At 37.5% G+C, this 20,887-nt stretch overlaps 1 protein-coding gene across 1 annotated transcript in view; it reads left to right on the forward strand.

Annotated features, from left to right (window-relative positions):
* NELL2 (neural EGFL like 2) overlaps nucleotides 1-20,887 on the forward strand; it is a 344,834-nt gene that overhangs the window by 49,750 nt on the left and 274,197 nt on the right. Inside the window, 2 exon segments of the mRNA XM_021704922.2 lie at nucleotides 6,479-6,522; nucleotides 6,524-6,630. Coding sequence (XP_021560597.1) covers nucleotides 6,479-6,522; nucleotides 6,524-6,630 — 151 coding nt within the window.

A 20,887-nucleotide genomic window follows, 5' to 3' on the forward strand; every position in this document is an offset into this window, starting at 1 on the left:
TTGTAGCTATTACTTTGCCTTGAAAGTTTGCACTGTAAAGGCATGGATATACTGAAGGGGGAGTAAGACCAACAGACAGGAACTATACTAATAGTTCTGACTCCATATACTTCTAACCTGAATTAGAAGACAACAGCCTTTCATAGTTGGAGACTGAAAAAAGAAGTCATTTGGTGAGTTTTGGCACATTCTAAGTCAACCATCTTACGCCTGAGATTAGACTGTTTTTGTAATTGAATTTGCACATGGTATTTGTATTAGTCTGGTTATGTGGGGGCAGATCAATTTAGGTTTTATACAGTGCAGATGAGGTAGGACCTGTCAGTGGCACAGATCATTTGATTCATGATGGCAGTTGTAGTAACGCGGTTTAAGGGCAAAAGAAGAAAATAATTCTTGCCAATTTCTTTGTTATTGGTTGATGGACAAATCCCTTCTCTTTACCAAAAATACGTAAAGAAGCTCTGGTCTGACTCTCTTTTTCAGTAAGCACCCATGTTTGCTACCACATACATACTTTCATTAATTTCCGGTCTATTTTTGGAATAAACCAGTCTCTCTCTCGCTCTCCTTTCTCCCCTTAACTACGATGTATATGGGGAATACATAACACATTGTTGAAATCCCTAAAAATTGTGACTACATTCACTCGGGAACTCATCACTCCATCTTGGTAGTCCCACGACTAAAAATGAGTATTTTGATGAGATCTCCTCTGAACCGCTTCATTACTTATTGATAACTGCTTTAAAACGCCATGAGTTTTTTTTTTTTTTTTAAGCAGGTTTTTTAGGCTCTGCACACAATAAAAATGGAAAACGTTGAAAGTTTTATTTTAAACTCAAGCAATTCTCCAGTTAGGAAAACCTGCTCCAGTGTGGATGTGTAGACTAGTTTTTTTCTTTTCTTTCTTTCTTTTTTTTTTTTTGTAGATTTTATTTATTTATTTGTCAGAGTGAGAGAGAGAGAGCATGAGCAGGGGGAGGGGCAGAGTGAGAAGCAGGCTCCCCGCTGAACAAGGAGCCCCACGCGGGACTTGAACCCAGGACCCTGGGATCATGACCTGAGCCAAAGGCAGCCGCTTAACCCACTGAGCCACCCAGGCATCCTGTTGATAAGTTTTTCTTTGGGGCTTCATAGCAGTGTTTGAAGGCCATTGTTATCAGCCTGTTTTTCTCAGAAGAGGCAATTTTAAATGACCTCTGTCAGACTTTCATTGAAAAGAAATTTGCTTACATTGATTTTTGTCCATAAATAAATGTTCATTCATAGTTTTGTAGAACTAGAGAGTGGTAGGCAGGATTTTATTTTAAGAATAATTTGATTGCCAAAAACTTTTATGCCAATTTCCAAATGCAGAAACTGATATTTTATGGCTGAGTTTGGGATACTTAGCATGAAAGTAAGCTCAGAAATCACCACAAGGGTATCATGGCTGTGGGTAGTTTTAGTGGATTCCACAGTCTCACTGCTTGAAAGAGTAATAATGATAAATATAATTCTAATAGCCAGCACATGATGTTGACTACATGCCAAGCATAGCTAATAATCTGCCTCCCTGGCATTGAAACCTCATTCTTCTGGGTTAAGAGTGTGTTCTGCCAGTCACCACACTTTATTTCTCTATGTCTGGTTCCTAGTAGGAGGGCCTGTTGAGAAATTGCTTCACGTATACCTGTATTAAATTACTAAATCTGAAAACTGAAATGATAAAAATGAAGTAAAATTAATTCTCACATGATGGTTTCTTTGACTTGATTTTCTGGTGAAGACTAGAATTGGGTCTATAGTAATAATTGTGGGAACTCATAATTCTCTCTGAACACTTTATAATCCTTGAGATGAAAATAGAAGGCAGGAATGTTAATTTTGCAAATTGAGAAACAGAAATGTAAATGAGCAAAGTGACCTTTCTTAAAATCACTACTAAGCTAGTCACTTATAGAACTAAAAATGTTGTCTTATATAATTACCTTTTTTCTGGATTATTTTCTATGTTGGTGCTCTCTTATTTGCATTTCTGTTTGTGAGTGGCAGTTAAGCTTGGATAAAGGATGCCATGTTCAGGAGGCAGTGCGATTTAGTGGAGAGAATACCGGACCAGAAATTGTCATCCCCGTCAAACCTCTGGCATACCAGGTGCCTTTGGGTGAATCACGGGATTGTTCCTTGGCTAGTTTTACTCATTGAAAAAGGAAGTAGTAATGGTTGTCTCTGTCAAGTTTCCAAGGCTTTATGAGAACAAAAATGAAATGTGGGTTCAAAGGGACAAATATATCATTATACATTTTTGAAGGATACTGTATAGCAGCAGATGTGCAGCATCATATATGTGTGCATATACGTTATATATGTTGTCGCTACTCTGTGTCAGGTTTAGATTTTTTTTTTAAAGATTTTATTTATTTATTTGAGAGAGAGAATGAGAGAGAGAGAGAGCACATGAGAGGGGGGAGGGTCAGAGGGAGAAGCAGACTCCCCGCCGAGCAGGGAGCCCGATGCAGGACTCGATCCCGGGACTCCAGGATCACGACCTGAGCCGAAGGCAGTCGCTTAACCGACTGAGCCACCCAGGCGCCCAGGTTTAGATTTTTTGATGGTCCATCCTTTTGTCCTCTCATTCTTGTGATTCCTATGATTTTAGACACTATGTTCTGATGACTTCTAAATATATATTGCCAACCTTGACCTCTCTCAGGAGAGGTGCCCGCCTCCTCGTGGGCACTCACACCTGCACGTCCCCTCCCACGTCAGAATGACCACTGCTAAAACTGATATCCCATCTGGGAACCATCATGCTCCCACTGCATTTCCCTTCATCTGGTCTCTCAAGCTAGAAACTTTAGATTCGATTAGCTTCAGTTTTCTCTTTCTTTTGTGTTTTGCATGTGTTTTTATCAGTGACCAAATTCTTTAGATTCTATTTTCTAAAAATCTCTGGAATTCTAACTCTCCTGTTTATTCTGATGCTCCTCACAGAGTTCAGGCCCCCATCAAGTCCTTCCTGGACTCAGGAATAATGAATTTATGAAAAGCATGTTTTTAAGGGCAGCAAGAGATTTAAATAATATTAGGGTGATGTGAGGGTTGGTAAGAGAGGGTGTTCTGTTGAAAATACGATGCAGTCATAATTTGTACGTCCTGTAGGTGCTCTCTCTGTCACAATCAAGTAATCTTCACCTGTGTCCTGGGCCCCTGGGCTGGGGGTGCCAGGTGAGGAGACCATCTTGAGGCCATAATAAGTCAGATGAGGTTTTCTCCCTCAAACTGCCTTCCATGTTGCCCCTCCCCATAACACAGGTGGGAAGTTCACTCAAGTCTGTTTTTAAATCTCTCTGTAATGAACTTGGCTAATCAAGATGGGTAAAAAAAAAAACCAAAAAACAATATTATTTCTCCTGTTACTATAGTGTGAGCTGAATGGGACTTCTGCTGGCCATGTTTTTGTTGGAGGGTCCCTCTTTTCCTGCAAGTCATCCTACCCTCATTGAAGGAGCAAAAAAGGGAAGGTAATGGGCTGGGAGGAGAGGTTGGACAGGATGATTTGGTTTGGGAAAGGTAGTTTAGGGATGTCAAAATGTGATGTTTAAAATATGTGAAATCTAACAAAAGAGTCAATGATCATCTGAATTGTGAGAGTTTCTCTTTCTTCAAATAACTTTCCACATGGCCACCAGAGAAAATTTTCCAAAATACAGATTGATCAATTTTTAAAAAAATGTTTTCTTCACCTACAGATTCCTTCACCATGTTTTCAACCATGGAGTCTTACATTTTTATTAATGATACTCAAATGTAATCTACTCTTTTAGATCCTTCTTCCTTTCGTCTTAAGGTCAATCTTTACACATCATTTCCTCTAAAACATAACAAAGAAAACTCACACAAATAATACAACCTCTCAACTATCCCCACAAATCTGACTCCAAAAACAGTGGAAAATAATATAGAGATTAGTGAAGGTTTTCTGTGCGTACCACATGACAAAACTTGCTAAAAACCCTCAGTAAGCATCTCTTTTCTAAAGTTTCACTTGTAAGGCAGTTGTGGCCCAATTCTAAACTCGTTTTCTCCCAATGGATGAGCTCAAGCTCTCTAGGCCACATCTTTGAATCTCCGTGGGTCTGATCTTCATTTCTGTATTCAGTGTAGTCCTTTCTCTGCTTCTCTCATTTGCATCTCCCATCTGTTATCCTGTTCAGCAAGACGAAGGATGCTGCTCAAGCTCTACCTGCCTGAAATGGGGGGAAAGCATAATAAATATTTATAATTTAATTCTAACTTGCTTTTATCTATCAAATTAAGATGAAGTGATGAGGTTTGTGAATGATCTACGTGTGTATAAATTAGAGTGGATTAAAAGTTAACACTAGATGAATTATTCTCACAGAATTACATTTTGTATGCATCCTTGAGGAAGTAGAACGTTTTGGAGCTAGGAAGAATCGTATGGATTCCCCATCCATAGCCAATCTAATCCTTGATGGAGCTTGGAGAGAAACTATTAGGTTGACTGTGGCAGAAATTGTAGATTATTGTTATGCTTTTGAGTTCTGAATATTGATTGGAACTGAATATTGATTTTGAAACAAGAAATTTCTTTTTCCTAAAACTTTGAACAAATATCCTGGGTCTGACTTCATTGCCCTAGATTAGGTGCTCACTCCAAAATCAATGACTGCGGACGGGGTTTGGTGTTGCTCTGATTGGGGTGGAGGAAATCGTGTGTTTGAGAGTGGGGAAGGATCATTTTTCAGTGGTAAGTAAGAGGGTTTCTTTTGTTCTATTTGTTTTTTTGTTTTGTTTTGGTTTTGGTTTTGTCTTTTTTTAGCAAGGTGACAGAAATAACAGGTGTCCATTACACTGGCACACAAGGTCCTGCCTATCCAGTCCAGCTTTCCTATCCAGGCCCATCCTGCAAAGGCTGCTCTTTACTCTTTCAGCCATGTCATGCCCTTTTACACCTTTCTACTTTTTCACAAATTATTCCTATGACTGGAATGCTTTTCCCTCTCTTTTCTACTGGGCAACTCCTGGTCAAATGCCATCTGTTTTATGAGAGCCTTCCCTCCACATGATGTTGGCTATTTTTCCCCTCTGTGATCTGTCCACACTTTTGTACCTACCTGTATGACAGCATTTCTTTCATTGTAACTGGGATTATTTGTTCCTTCCTCTATTTTATGGGTATTTTGAGGACTTCTCCATGTCTGTCCATTCCCAGTGATGGACACAGATCAGGTGGTTACATTTTTATTCCATAAATTTGTGGGGCTAGAAAGGTATGGAACTTTGGATTAATCCTATAATCTGTTTCATTGAGGTTGTAGTTCTCAACAAGACTTCTGCTACATTGCTGCTGAGGGAATGCTTGGAAGTGTGTGGGAGAACTTTGGGTTGTCATAATGACTGGGGGTCTGGTGTCGTTGGCATTCACTGGACCAGGACCAGGGGTGTTAAGTGTTCTGCAATGCATGGGACAGTTTTGCACGAGGAGGGATTTTTCTTTCTAAATGCTGGTAGTTTTTACATTGAGAACTACTTACCTAGTAGTTACCTAGACTACCTAGACAAAAGTAAGTCTAGTTACTTAATCTACCTAGTCTAAAGCATACAAACGAGGAGGATCATTTGATAACAACAGAAACTTTTTCTGGCTCCCATTAACGCTTTGCACGTACTATGAATAGGAGAGCCTTATGCTCAGTTCGCAGATGGCTTGAATGATAAGTTTTTTCTATCCACTAAATCCATTTCTATCCATATTGCCCCCATCCCCTCTGGGTCCTGAGGTTGGAGTGCAAGACTAAACGAGGTAGAAGTGTAGGGTCAAAATTTCTGCTCTTCCAGGGCATACTTTCCTTTGCTAGGCTTTCTCTGAGTCTGGAGAGAGGGACATTGGAATGAAGTTCTATGTATTTCTTTCAACAATATGGTAAGACAATTTGATCTTAATGTTTCCTCCACTGCACAGAAGGCTGAGAGTGACTAATTTCAATGATCTTTTAAAAAATCTATTTATAGCACACTTTCTGGCTAAAGACATCAATGTGGAAGGTGGCACATAGATTTAAAGCCAGTTTTCTGTCATGAGGTGTCAGGAAAGCTAAATGGCTCTATCATGGTCTTTTAGGTCCTATTCTAAGAAGTACATCTTTTTGCTCATGGTTGACACTGACGTGGCTGTGGTATCCAGGATAAAATATGTCAGGAGAAAACTTGGGAGCACACTTCTTCAAAGATGATTCTTTGGTTCTTTGCCTTAAAGGGGACATTTTTGAAAGAAGATTCCTGGAACGAAAGTTCAGTAATTGGTTGACTGTTCTGTGTTCTATGTAGCATAAAGTCTTGTTGAAAGAGTCTGAAACTTGGTATTTATCAGTTGTTACTTGATAATGTTTTTTTGAAAGATGTTGCACAGAAAAGATACTTTGTAAAACCAAATTCTAGTATACTTAGTATATGTTTCTTTTTTTAGATACTCCCAGAAGTATAAAAGCATCCACTGCTACAGCTGAACAGTTTTTTTCAGAAGCTGAGAAATAAACATGAATTTACTGTTTTGGTGACTCTAAAACAGACCCACTTAAATTCTGGAGTTATTCTCTCCATTCACCACTTGGATCACAGGTGAGTGTGGCTGCTGGGGTTTTCATGTTTTCATTATGTATGGTTAAATGAACCCACTCAAAAGAAGTAAACAAAAGCAAGATATACTCTACACAAGATTGGTAGGAAACAGCTAGAATAATTTTGCTGCATTATGCAAAATCACAAACACCAGTAATTGAGATCAGCCTAGATGCAGAAGGAGCTGGTGCTTTTGATGTTGCTAAAAGCACGCAGAAATCGCCATTTCTAAGACACACTTATTAATGACTAAATTCCTCATGAGATTTCTTCCTCAGTGTTAAAGGCAAACATATTTCTTCTTAATTTGTGAATAGTTAACCACAAAAATACTATATTCAACTTCTTTAAGAAATTGCCTGGGTTTAGAGTTTAATAGTTTTATAATTTTCGTCCCTGACAGATGACTTCTTTTTTGACGCACCTCTTAGACGGCAGCAGTTATAACTGTGTTCTTGGATGTGGGCGTTAAATCAAAATACTGCCTAGTATCTCTCAGCTTCTCACATGTGTGGAAGCAGGATTAGGAGAGCTGGTGGAAGTAATGACGAGGGGGAGGGGAGGGGAAGGAGAAATTCATTCATGACCCTTTGCATAAACATAGATTGTTACTGAATAATACCAAACAGCTCCAAATGATTCCTTCTTTTTTTTTTAGATGTATTTATTTATTTGAGGGGGGAGGGGCAGAGGGAGAGAATCTTCAAGCAGACTCCAAGCTAAGCGTGGAGCCTGATGCGGGGCTGTATCCCAGGACCCTGAGATCATGACCTGAGCCAAAGCCAAGAGTTGGACACTTAACCGACTGGGCCAGTGAGGCCCCCCCCTAAATGATTCTTTTGTGAAAGAATAACCACAGTTCTGATAATGCAAATTCCTTTGTGTTCACATTTTGAATACCCACTCCATGACTTACCAACTGTGGACCTTGAACAAGTCACATAGGCTTTCTGTGCTTCAGTTTTCTCACCTGTGAAATAGGGAGAGTGATAGTACCTATTTCATAGCTTGTGGCAAAGATTAAAGAGTTTATATATATCAAGTGTTTAAGATATATAAGAGGTTTTAATGGTCCTGTTCAGGTGTGGGCAGAAACTCTCTTTTCTTGAGTTCTCTTATCAGAGATGATATAGCCTGGGTCTTTGCAAACCTTGATTAAGTACTAAAGAACAAACAGAAGCACAAATGTGTGGAGAACAAAATAGAGCAAGCTGACAGAGAGAGCAAGGTTCCTGATCACACGCTACCTGTATTATTCTGTTAAGGCCCTGCCTTAGTCCATCAGTAGCCCCAGAGGGTTGGCATAACTTCCTAGGCCCCTCACTTGGGCTTCTTTCCTCCCAGGTTCGGGCCTGTGATTGAGAGGAGGGTGCCATGCTAGAGTTCACTTGGTAATTGGATTAGTATCTTCAAGGAGGAGCAAGAAAGAGAGAAGTCCCATCTACAAGGGTTCACTAGGGCTTTTCCCCTTGGTGTGTTTCTGGTCCCAGGGACAGGTCTTATCTTCAAGTAATTGATACCTGAGCTCCCTTTTTTTTTTTTTTTTTTAAAGATTTTATTTATTTATTTGACAGAGAGAGACACAGCGAGAGAGGGAACACAAGCAGGGGGTAGTGGGAGAGGGAGAAGCAGGCTTCCCGCTGAGCAGGGAGCCTGATGCGGGGCCCGATCCCAGAACCCTGGGATCACGACCCGAGCCTAAGGCAGACGCTTAACGATTGAGCCACCCAGGCGCCCCCATACCTGAGCTCCTTGCTTACAGTACTGCGACTTTGCCCATCTCACTTGGGCTTTAGGCAACATGATTCACATACAATGAAGGAACATTGTTCCTTTACAGAGCTGCCTGATATATTGCTGATTTTCTTTCTTTCTTTCTTTCTTTCTTTCTTTCTTTCTTTCTTTCTTTCTTTCTTTCTTTCTTTCTTTCTTTCTTTCTTTCAAGATTTATTTATTTTAGAGAGAGAGAGAGCATGATCAGGGGGAGGCACACAGGGAGAGGGAGAGAATCCTTGAGCAGACTCCCCACTGAGGGCAGAGCCTAACACAGGGCTGGATCCCAGAACCCTGAGATCATGACCTGAGCCGAAATCAAAAGTTGGACACTTAACTGACAGAGTGGCCCAGGCACCTCTGATTATTTCTGCTTTGTGAAAAAAATTTTCCCCTGTATTTTGGGCACTAGATTTTTCTGTCCGGTAACTTTTCCCCACATGGAACTCATCCAGCCTCCTTCCAGATGGCATATCCTTACATCCATGATGGCTACTGCAGCCTCCTGTCTTACCCCTCTTGTCTCCACGTTGAGTAACCAGCGCAGGCTACTCCATCTGCTTCTCTGGAGACTTAATTGGCAGCACTTCACAAGGTCCACTGCCCTCATCTGTATGCGGCCCAGATGGGCAATGTTTTTGTTGGTCCCTGGAGTTGAATATAATGAATAACTGTACAAATGTTTGACCAGCACAGGCTTCTTGTAATCTACACACTTTTAATCTAATGCTTACTGAGATAGTTTGAAAATTATTTTTAGCATCTTAAACAGTAAGTATATGGACCTCTGAAATACCCGACTGTCATTGGGTAGATTCCTGGTGAAGGATCTGAGGAAGGATGACTTGCTGTCAGGCGGATTTTTTTTCTTACTCTTCCTGTGAAGTAGATGTGTGAAAAGAATTTATATTGAGTTATTTCAATGAAAGATAATATTTGTTTTTTTTAAATCAATATGGCAATATATTTTCACTGTGGAAAATATGGAAAGCAGACAAGTGTAAAGAAATAGAAAAACTCATACAAATCATATTACCAAAAGGAGACCAGTGTTGACATTCTGTCATATTTTGATCTAGTCCTTTTGTCTGTATGTCATATTTCATTTAATCAGCCCCTTACTTTGGATATTTAACTCATTTCCTTTTTTGACTTTAATAAATAACACCATGATGAATATATTTATACATAAATTTTTGTGCTCAGTTCTCATGCTTTCTAGTTATACTTGTTAAATTTAATATTAATTCTGTAATTCCTTGTTTTACTTATTCTTTATATCATCTATAAATTTGATAACATTTATCTAAACAAATGCCATATTTGAGATATAGTATATCTTTCTATGATATAAAAACTTATTCCGATTTGTAAGGCACTTTTCAATTGTTTAGTAAGCTAGCAGTTATTAAAGGCACTGTGCATTGATTAGTGGTTAAGTGTGCAGATCGAGAGGGGCACTTCGTGCATTCCTGTCCTAGCTCTACCACTCACTGGCTTTGTGACCTTGTGCAAATTACTTAACTCTTCTGTACCTCGGGTTCCTCATCTGTAAGTCCATATAAAGTGCTTGAGAGCACTGGAGAAAAAGATGCCACGAAAGTGCCATAATCACGCAAAGTCAGTATTCTCATTCCCATTTCACAGATAAGAAAAACAAGCCCAGAGAGCTTAAGTTGTTGGAGGTTCCCAACACTAAGTGGAGGTAGGGTTTAAGCTCAGGTAATTGGATTACAGAGCCAGCCTGCTGGACGTTGGTGCGCTGCTGCCTCTCAGTGTATGTGGGAGGTTGTTCGACTTGGTTCTCTTCTGCCCACTTGCTTCACAGCATCACTTAGCTAGTTAGTGACAGAATCGGGACTCAAACCCACTTATTCGGACTCTCGAGTGTGGTGTTTTTACCAGTACACTGTGATATGTGCTAACCTGCTAGCACCCTGACAGATCTTGGTTATGGTGTGTGTATGTGTGTGTGTGTGTGTTTCTGATCTTGTTGCTGAAGTTCTCTTTCTTCCCTTCGTCTTATTCTGACTCATATTTTTAGTTTCATCATTTCCTGAACACTTATTTATTCTCTGCTTTCCTTCACAAAAAATGTAAGGTGGTTTATGGAGATATCTGCCGGACGACAAGATAAGAATAAAGTGAAATATGAAAATCAGGGCAAAGGAAAAATAGAAGCCCAGTTGGATGATTAAGATAATGCAATTATTCTTGGTTCTAAGACCAAAGACATATTTCTCCTATGGCCTTTTAGGGCAGGATATGGTGAGTGTCTTTAGAGAAACGAGTTCAGAGGGTTTCACATCAGCTTGTGGCATCATTGGAGGCCCTTGGTAGTAGTGCCTCTGATATGAAACTCTGATAAAAGACCATGTCCTTAAGGCAATATTCCATATAAATTGCTTTTCTCAGAATAATATTGAATTCAAGTTAGACTTCCCTGGTAAGTACTCGAATTGTAGCTATGCTTGACACTTCAGTGAGAGTTAAGTGTTGAGTGAGCAGCAATGGGAATTGAGTTGGAGGAAATACTGACATTTTATGTAAAAATTGAGGAGCCTAACAAGGACACAGCTGAATGGAAGATGCCCATTTCTGCCTGAAGGAGGCAGTTCTCAAGAGCAGGGCCACGCTTTTCCTCAGGAAGTAGAATGGGTTCTACATTCACATTATTGATGAATGGATCCCATAGAATGTGGAAATTTTAACTATGCTACAAATTTCAAATAATGTATATGACCTTTATAGTAAATTTTGCAAATTAGGAAAATTACAAAGAAGGAAGTCAAAATCCTCTGTAGTTTTACCACCTGGGAATAGTTTCTACTAATACTTTCAGTTATAAATGTCTACTTAAGGGTATAGATATAATATTAAAAAATTGAATCGTACTGTACATAATATTTTACAATGTTTTAAAATTTAGCAAAATATCGGGGCGCCTGGGTGGCTCAGTCATTAAGCGTCTGCCTTCGGCTCAGGTCATGATCTCAGGGTCCTGGGATCGAGCCCCGCATAGGGCTCCCTGCTCCGCGGGAAGCCTGCTTCTCCCTCTCCCCCTCCCTCTGCTTGTGTTCCCTCTCTCGCTGTCTCTCTCTCTGTCAAATAAATAAATAAAATCTTTAAAAAAAAAAATTTAGCAAAATATCTTGAAAATTTTCCCATGCCAACAAATACTCATTTATAATCGAGTTTTTAATGACCAAAGATTATTCCACTATTGGATACAAATTAAAATAGAGATAATCAAATTCTTACATATGCCATTAAAAAGTCCAAAGTATCCAAAAAGTGTCTAAGGTATCCACTAAGATGAACTAGTTTGCAAAATTTGTGTCTGGATAAAGTGAATGAATTTATGTGCTCCACAGATTGGTTAGCTGTATATACCAGTTACATGTTGAAAAATGCCTATCTCAGTGAAGAGTGGATCCTTTAACTGGTGGGAATTAGGAGCAGTTCCAGCTCTCTATAAGGTCCTTCCAAATTCACGGAAGAGCTCTTCCTTGGGGAAGCTCATTTCCTAGTTGGGGTTGGTAGGGAGAGGTTGTGATGCTTCATCCAAGCGCATGTTCTTATGGGCCAGGTGGGAAACACAAGAGCAAGAACTTGAGTTCTTCCTCTGACTTAGGCTTCATGGTTTAGACCACAGGGTGCCTGCTACAGACCAGTTACTAAATAAACATTAATATTCTAACCAGAGATGATGTGAAACTACTTATCCTCTCCTTTATGTTAGTCCCTGACTCCACTCTTATCGCCATTCTGGCTGATTGCCGTGAGAGCCTGGCTACCAGACTGTTCTGATGCCAAATTAGGGAGAACTCCCTAAGAAATAGAAACTGTGGGGAACATCAGCTCCAGCACGGGCAGAGATGAAAAAAAGTGGAGTGTCAGTGCCAGGCACATGGCCAGTCTGCTCATCACCTCTGTGTTCCCCCCTTGCTTTCCCTCTTCTTGTCCAAATCCTGCTCCTACTTCAGAACTCTGCTCACATCTCCAGAGAGCTTTTCCTGACCTTTCCAGTTTACATGACTTTCTTACTGCATTTGCCTCCAATGCAGTTTTTAAATTTGTGCCACTCTTTTTGGCATTCTGATGTATAACATCTTATATTGGTATTTGTGTGTTTCATGTATATACATATGTATTAGTTTTAAATCAGACATTAAAAATGTCATTTGCTGCCTTTGATCATCACAATTGTAACAAAAATTTATTGAGGATTTTTTAATTTGTTTTAATTTGTTTGTTTTTTTTGTTTTTTGTTTTTGAATTGGTAATATAACCCATTGTTCAAAATTTGAAAGACACAGCAGGTTATAGAGAAGAAAAGTCTACCTCTGTCCCTGGGGGCAACCACTATTATCATTAAAAAATTTTGAAAAGAAGAAAATGCAGCTCAGCCAATCAGTGGTGTGCTGGAGTGGGTTCATATCAGCTTATGGGAGCTGAAACTTTGTGAGTGAGCTGCCATTATTATGATAGCTCGAAGTAGGCCACGGTGTGAGTATTTACAGTGTGGAAATCAGCAAATGCTACAAAGCAGGACTTCTCTTCTGGATATATTTTAATTGATAAATATTTTTTTAATGAGTCCTTGTGTTTTTCATATTTCTCTTCCATCTTTCTTATACAAGTGGATAATGAACCAATATTTTAGAATGATTTCTCTAGAGAACAGAGAGCCAATTGTTGAACATTTACGAGCACCACTACCTGTAGTCCTGGCATCTAGAGATAACCACCATTACCCTCTGGGATGCAGCTTTCTGATCTTCTTCCCAGGTTTACTTGTATAAAATTGTACATAGTTGATAACAATTCCTGATTAGATTTTAAGTTTTCAACTTTTTTTTTTTTTTTGCTGTTAAGAATTGTGCATTGTCCTTGTAAACCCCATGTCATGTAACATGCTGTCACATGGCATTACATGCTGAATAAATATTTGATGGATGAAGTAATGAGTGGAAAATCAAGAGAAAGATCATCATAAGTGCACCAGGAGTCATCAATAACGTCACAAAGTTTTAATCAGGCTAGGGCAAAGGACCTGGGGAATGTTGAAATTGCTGTATTGATGCAGGGTGCCTAATCTATTCTGAAATGTCATTAGCTCTGGTGTGAGAATTTTGCTCACCGGCAGTCACGGCCTCGAAATGGCTGTAAGTCACATTCTTAGAGAATAATGACACCTGTAATGAGCTATATAGCAACATCTCAGACACTGCGTTCAGCCTGGAAACCTAATCACACAACTTTGTTGGTTTGGACATCTGAGACTAATAGACCCACTCGGATTCTGGGGCATCTGAAGTGAGCAAACGGCAAGACAGATGTAGGAAGGACAGACATCACAACATCTCAGAACTGGAAGAGGGCTTAAGTTAAACCTTGGTACTGAAACATAGCTTCAAACAAAGCTACATGATTACAAAACTGTGGGGAACCTCATCAGCAGTATCCTGGTGTGCTGTGAGTAAAGTCTTATTTGGCTTCCCAACTGAGATTTCAGTGGTGTTTCCAATAGTGTTTTTCAAGTAGGGGCTAATAATAAAAATTAGACCACAAACGTTTGTGTGAGCACAGTGTAAAAAGCTGGTAGGCTCTTCAGCCGTTTCTGTGTATATTTGGCTAATACCAGTATTATCTGAAACAACAATAACATATGGCACTTTATGTCTGAAAGAATGAAGACGTTCAGGCAGATCAGAGAGTTCTCTCATCATTATGGTTTTCTGGCTATTGCATTTTGAAAGGGAAAAAAAAATAGAGAAATAATTCCAAGATACTGGTTTGCTTATCTATTTAAACAGGAAATTTAGAAGAGAGATATGAAAACAGTAAAGGCTCACTGAAAAGCAAAGTATATTTATAAGTTAAAATAAATTAGAAAATTTCCCCGAGTTGCAAAAGGGCTTTGTTCTCTTCTTCCATGTTCTACAAAACTATAGTTTCTTCAGGATAAATTTTTTGTTGTTGTTTTTATCCCTTGGTGTGGATTTGGTACACTTGCCTACTATAATTTATAGTACTTCTTTATTTAAGATGGTCTTAGGCTTTAGATATATAATTTGGGCTTTTATAACATAGGGTTATTAGGAATTTTCTTCATATCCAAACATTATTTGTGCTTCTAACTTTGAATGCTTTACAAATAGCATACAACAGGAAGAATTTGTGGCAATAACTTTGCAAATAAATACAGAACTGTCTTGTAGCCTGCCATCATCTTCCATATTAATAAACTTGAGGTGAAATAAATGAGATTTTTTCCTACTCTCTTAGTATTAATTATTGTACATTCTGGATGAGTAAGAATGTATTTATGTATGAGGCTGATAAAATGTATCTTCATATTTGTGAGTGCTTGTCATGTATTAAGCGTTTCTCTTTCTTGACATTACTAAGTAAAAATTAAACTTCCTGGCAATATTTGCTTGGCTTAATGGTTCTGAACTAAAAGATGACTGTTTATCATGGATAAAATTAACAGACTGACATAACAGCTACTACACTCTTTACTTTTTCACTGCATATTACTTAATAAATAATGTTAAAGATAACAGGATTTATAAGCTAAAATTTCAAGCCCCAAGTTCTTCATAATTCAAAAAAACTTCATGTTTTGTTCTCTTAAAGTATGTTTGTATATCATTATTTGTATCTTTAATAAAATTATATCTTAATGTGTATTTTAACCCCCCCCCCCCATTATTAGGAAAGTTGCAGTGTATATCCTGATGGGGTTAAGCATGCATATGTCATTACCAAGTAGGCATGGTGAGTTGCTCATCAAAGAAACAAAGTTAAGACAGCAAGCAAATGGGATTTCTCCTATCTTGGGTGTACCAAATTTATACGTAGATGAAGTGATGGAAGCAAGTACACATTTTAATATAGAGAGGTTATTTCATGGAGCACAAATCTCCCTTTCATGCTGAAGAACTGAGGCACTGTTTTCCTTCCTCTTAGCATGCCGCTCTTACTGCAGGGCCAAGGAGTGAATCAGTTGCCTTCTGCTGCCGCCAACCCCTATCCACTCCCTTCACACATTTTGGGTATTTACCTCCTTAGGCAGAGATGCAGAGGACCAGGGGTATTTGTAGCCCTCCATCCTATTTGACCATGTCCAGTTATCAGACCCCAAATACCATAGACCAACACAAGACCCTTCTGCCATATCCATCTCGTAGCCTCTTTGCATCTACTCTTTACTCCAGACATTGGACTACCAGTGACTTGGCTGTTGTGTAGGCAACTGTTTCTGAGGATCAAGCCTCCCATGTTTTAGGAAATCAACCTGGTGTTCCTGCTTGAATATTTTCGTGCTTCTCATTTCTACATTGCCATGTTATTTCTTTTTATGTGATAGTAAATGTTAATTATTCATTAGAAATAATTGGCCCATGTAGCTATTAATGATCACTTTGCTACTTATTTTTTTTTTCTGGCATTAAAAAAATATTTCTAATGATGAAAAGATTTTTCTAAATAGTTCCTCACTCAGGAATGGAAAGTTTGAGGATTATTTTAGTTCTTTTTTTTTTCTTTGATCAACACTTGTGACGTCATTATTTCCCTTCATACCATTTTTGAAGATATTGACATGTCAAAATTTTAGGGCATAGTAGCTTTCCCTGATTACCTTTAGGTCAGGTAGTCTTTTTTACTAAAATATATTTTTTCATGGTTTCATTTTCATCTAATGCTTGAAGACATCTAAAATTTATTTTAGCTTAAGTACAAAATGAAGCTCTAGACATTTTTAAAAACAGATAACTATTCCAACATCATTTAACTCTTTCCCCTCCCTTCAACGGCAACTCCTTCCTTTATCATAAATGCAACCTTATATTTATATTAAAAATCAATCCTGGCTATCTCTTCTGTTTCATTAGTCAGTGTGCTTATTTTTGTACCAGTAATGCGCTCACATAAATACTTTTTGATTTAAGTGATCCAGGTAATAAGGATATTAACTCCATATCATCCCTATTTTTTGTTTGTGTTAAAAGTCTTTATGGTGATTTTTGATGTACTAAATTTTCTTTTTTATTTATTTATTTATTTATTTATTTATTTATTTATTTATTCTTATGTTAATCCCCATACATTACATCATTAGTTTTCGATGTAGTGTTCCATGATTCATTGTTTGTGCATAATACCCAGTGCTCCATGCAGAATGTGCCCTCCTCAATACCCACCACCAGGCTAACCCATCCTCCCACCCCTGATGTACTAAATTTTCTTATCTGATACACAGTCGAAGCAAGAATTTCTATCTCCATAGGATGGGATTATGTAAATGATATAGTGAAGAAAGAATACGTTATTTTCTCCTTCCCAAAAGAAAAGAGAAAGCCAGTTAGAAAATTTAAGGAAAAGAAGAAAATTTCAGCTAACCGATATTAGCTGTATGCTTTTCTTATAAGCTTTATTATGTTGAGATATGTTCCTTTTATGCCTAATTTATTAAGAGTTTTTATCATGAATGGATATGGAATTTTGTCAAATGTTTTTTCTTTGTTGAGATTATCATATGGTTTTTTTCATTAATGTGATGTATCACACTGATTGATTTGCATATATTGAACCATCCTTGCATCCCTCAAATAAATCTCACTTTATCATGACGAATGATCCTTTTAATGTGCTGCCGAATTAGTTTGCTAGTCTTTTATCAAGAATCGTTTATCTGTATTCATCAGGGATATTGACCTGTAGTTTCTCTTCTAGTAGTGTCCTCTTCTGGATTTGGTGTCAGGATAATGCTTGCCTTCTAAAATGAGTTTAGAGTGTTCCCTCATCTTTGATTTTTTGGAACAGTTTGAGAAGAATTGGTGTTAATTCTTTAAAAGTTTGGTAAAATTCACCAGTAAAGCCATGTGGTCCTGGACTATTCTTCATTGAAAGATTTTTTATTACTGATTCAGTTTCGTTACTAGTAATTGGTCTATTCAGATTTTCTATTTTTTTTCCTGATTCAATCTTGGTAAGTTGTATATTCCTAAGAATTTTTCCATTTTTTCTAGGTTGTCCAGTTTGTTGGTGTATAGTTGTTCACAGTAGCCTCTTCTGATTGTTTGAATTTCTGTAGTGCCTGTTGTAATGTGTCCTTTTTTTATTTATAATTTTTTTGATTTGGGTCCTTTCTCTTTCTTCCTTGGTTAGTCTAGTTAGTTGTTGTTGTTTTTTTTTTTAATTTTGTTTATCTTTTCAAAGAACCAACTCTTGGTTTAGTTAATCTTCTCTATTATTTTTCTGTTCTCTATTTTATTTATTTTTTATCTTATCTATTATTTTCTTTCTTCTGCTAACATTGGGCCCAGTTTGTTCTTCTTTTTCTAGTTCCTTAAGATATAGAGTTAGGATGCTTATTTGGGATCTTTCTTGCTTCTTCTTTTTTTTTTTTTAAGATTTTATTTATTTGAGAGCGGGGAGAGAGAGAGAGCAAGCAAGAGTGCAAGAGGAGGGGGAGGGAGAAACAGACTCCCCGCTGAGCAGGGAGCCTGTCATTTCACTCAACCCAAGGCCGCTGGGATCATGACCTGAGCCAAAGGCAGACGCTTAATCCACTGAGCCACCCAAGTGCCCTGCTTTCTTGCTTCTTAATGTAGGCATTTACTGCTATGAACTTCCCTCTTGGAACTGCTTTTGCTGCATCCCATAAGTTCTGGTATGTTGTGTTTTTGTCTCAAGAAGCTCCTTTCTTTTTTCATGGATTTCTTCTTTATTGGTTGTTCAGGAGGAGTGTTTAAGTTCCATGTGTTTGTGAATTTTCCAGTTTTCTTCTTTTTATTGATTTCTAGTTTATGTCATTGTGGTCAGAGAAGATACTTGGTATGATTTCAATTTTCTTGAATTTGCTAAGATTGTTTTGTGGCCTGTCAAATTGTCTATCTTGGAAAATGTTCCATATGTTTTTTGTGAAGAATGTGTATTCAGCTATTGTTGGATACAATGTTCTGTAAATATCTGTTAAGTCCATTTGGTCTATAGTGTTCAAATCCACTCTTTCCTTATTGATTCTCTGTCTGGATGATCTATCCATTGTTGAGAGGAGGGTATTAAAGTCTCCAACTATTGTATTGTTTATTTCTCTTTTTAGCTCTGTTAGTTTTTGTTTTATATATTTAGGTGCTCCAATGTTGGGTGCATAAATATTTGCAATTTATCCTCTTGATGTATTAATACCTTTCATTATATAATGATCTTCTTGGTCTATTTTTACTTTTTTTTTAGATTAAAGTCTATTTTATCTGAGATAGAAGTATAGCTACCTTGATTTTGTTGGTCATTCTTTGCTTGGAATATCTTTTTCCATCCCTTCATGCTCAGTCTATGTGTGTCTTTAAGGCTAAAGTGAGTCTTTGGTAGGAAGCATATTGTCAGATCTTGGTTTTTTAAATCCATTTAGCCATTTGAAATCTTTTAATTGGTGAATTTATGTTTGAAGCAATTATTGATAAGTAAGGACTTACTATTACCATTTTGTTAGTTGTTTTCTGTTTCTTATCCAGCTGTTTTTTCTTGTGTTATGATGTCTTTTGATATCAACATGCTTTATTTATTTATTTTGCATTTGAACAAATAATATTTATTTATTTTTCTTTTTTTAAAATTTTATTTAAATTCGATTAATTAACATGTAATGTATTATTTGTTTCAAGGGTACAGGTCTGTGATTCATCAGTCTTATATAATACCCAGTGCTCATTACAACACATACCCCCCCCAATATCCATCACCCAGTTACCCCATCCCTCCCCCGCCAGCAACCCTCAGTTTGTTTCCTATGATTAAGAGTCTCTTATGGTTTTTCTCCCTCTCTGGTTTTGTCGTTTCATTTTTTCCTCTCTTCCCCTATGATCCTCTGCCTTGTTTCTAAAATTCCACATATCAGTGAGGTCATAGGATTATTGTCTTTCTCTGATTGACTTATTTTGCTTACCTTAAGCATGCTTTAATTTCTTTATTGTGTTCTTTTGTGTAATTACTACAGGATTTTCCTTTGTGGTTACCATGAGGATTACATAAAATATCTTAAATTTATAATACCCTATTTGAAACTGACAAATTAACTTCAATAGAATTCATAAAGTTTATACTTTTACTTCTCCTCCTTCTCACATTTTAGATTGTTGCTATTACGGTTTACATGTTTTTAATATTGTATGACTAGTAACAGGTTATTGCAGTTATGCTTATTTTTACTATGTTCATTTTTTTAAACTTTTAAACTAGAGTTGTAAGTGAATTATACACCCCTATTACCATACTGCAGAATCTAACTATGACTATATATTTCCCATTACTGGTGAGATTGACACTACCTTTTTTATGTTTTCACAATTTTAATTACTTCCACTCAAAGAACTACATTCCTTTTAACATTTCTTGTAAGGCAGATCTGATGGTAATGAACTCCCTCAGCTTTTGTTTGTTTGGGAAAGTCTTTATCCTTTCTTTATTTCTGAAGAACAGTTTTGCCTGGTATAGAATTCTTGTTTGACAGTTATTTTCTTTCAGTATTTTCCCCTGGCTTGAAAAGTTTCTGTTGAGAAATTTGCTGATAATCTTATGGAGGTTTCTCCTGCATGTAATTTCTCTCTTCTCTTGCTGCTCTTAAAAGTTTTTCTTTGTCTTTGATTTTTGACAATTTAATTATAACGTGTCTCAGTGTGGTTCTATTCAGGTTCAGTTTTTTTTGGAGTCTTTTGGGCTTCGTGGATCTAGATGTCCATTTTTCTTCTCCGGTTTGGGAACCATGGGGGCCATTATTGCCTTAAAAATACTTTCTGTTCCCGTCCCTTTCTCTTCTCCTTCTGGAATTCCCATATTCTGTATATTGTTTCTTTTCATTGTATCCCATAATTCCCATAGGCTTTCTTTACTCTTTTTTTCCCCCTCCTGACTGGGTAATTTCCAGTGTCCTATCTTCCAGGCTGCTGATTCTTTCTTTGCATGGTTGAGTCTGTTTTGGAAACTCTCTGTTGTATTTTTTAGTTCAGTTATTGTATTTTTCAATTCCAGTTTTTTTTTTTAAATTTTATGGTTGCTATTTCCTTGTCAAACTTCTATTTTGTTCCTGCATTAGTCTTCTAATTTCATTTAGTTGTCTGTGTTTTCTTTTTTTTTTTTTTTTTTTTTTTCACTTTTTAAAAAAATTTTATTTTATTATGTTATGTTAGTCATCATATATTACATCATTAGTTTTTTTTTTTTTTATTCTTATGTTAATCCCCATACATTACATCATTAGTTTTAGATGAAGTGTTCCATGATTCATTGTTTGTGCATAACACCCAGTGCTCCATGCAGAACGTGCCCTCCTCAGTACCCACCACCAGGCTAACCCATCCTCCCACCCCCCTCCCCTCTAGAACCCTGTTTGTTTTTCAGAGTCCATCGTCTCTCATGGTTCGTCTACCCCTCCGATTTCCCCCGCTTCATTCTTCCCCTCCCGCTACCTTCT

The sequence above is a fragment of the Neomonachus schauinslandi genome, chromosome 5 (genome assembly GCF_002201575.2).
Source record: "Neomonachus schauinslandi chromosome 5, ASM220157v2, whole genome shotgun sequence".
In the NCBI taxonomy this organism is placed as follows: Eukaryota; Metazoa; Chordata; class Mammalia; order Carnivora; family Phocidae; genus Neomonachus; species Neomonachus schauinslandi.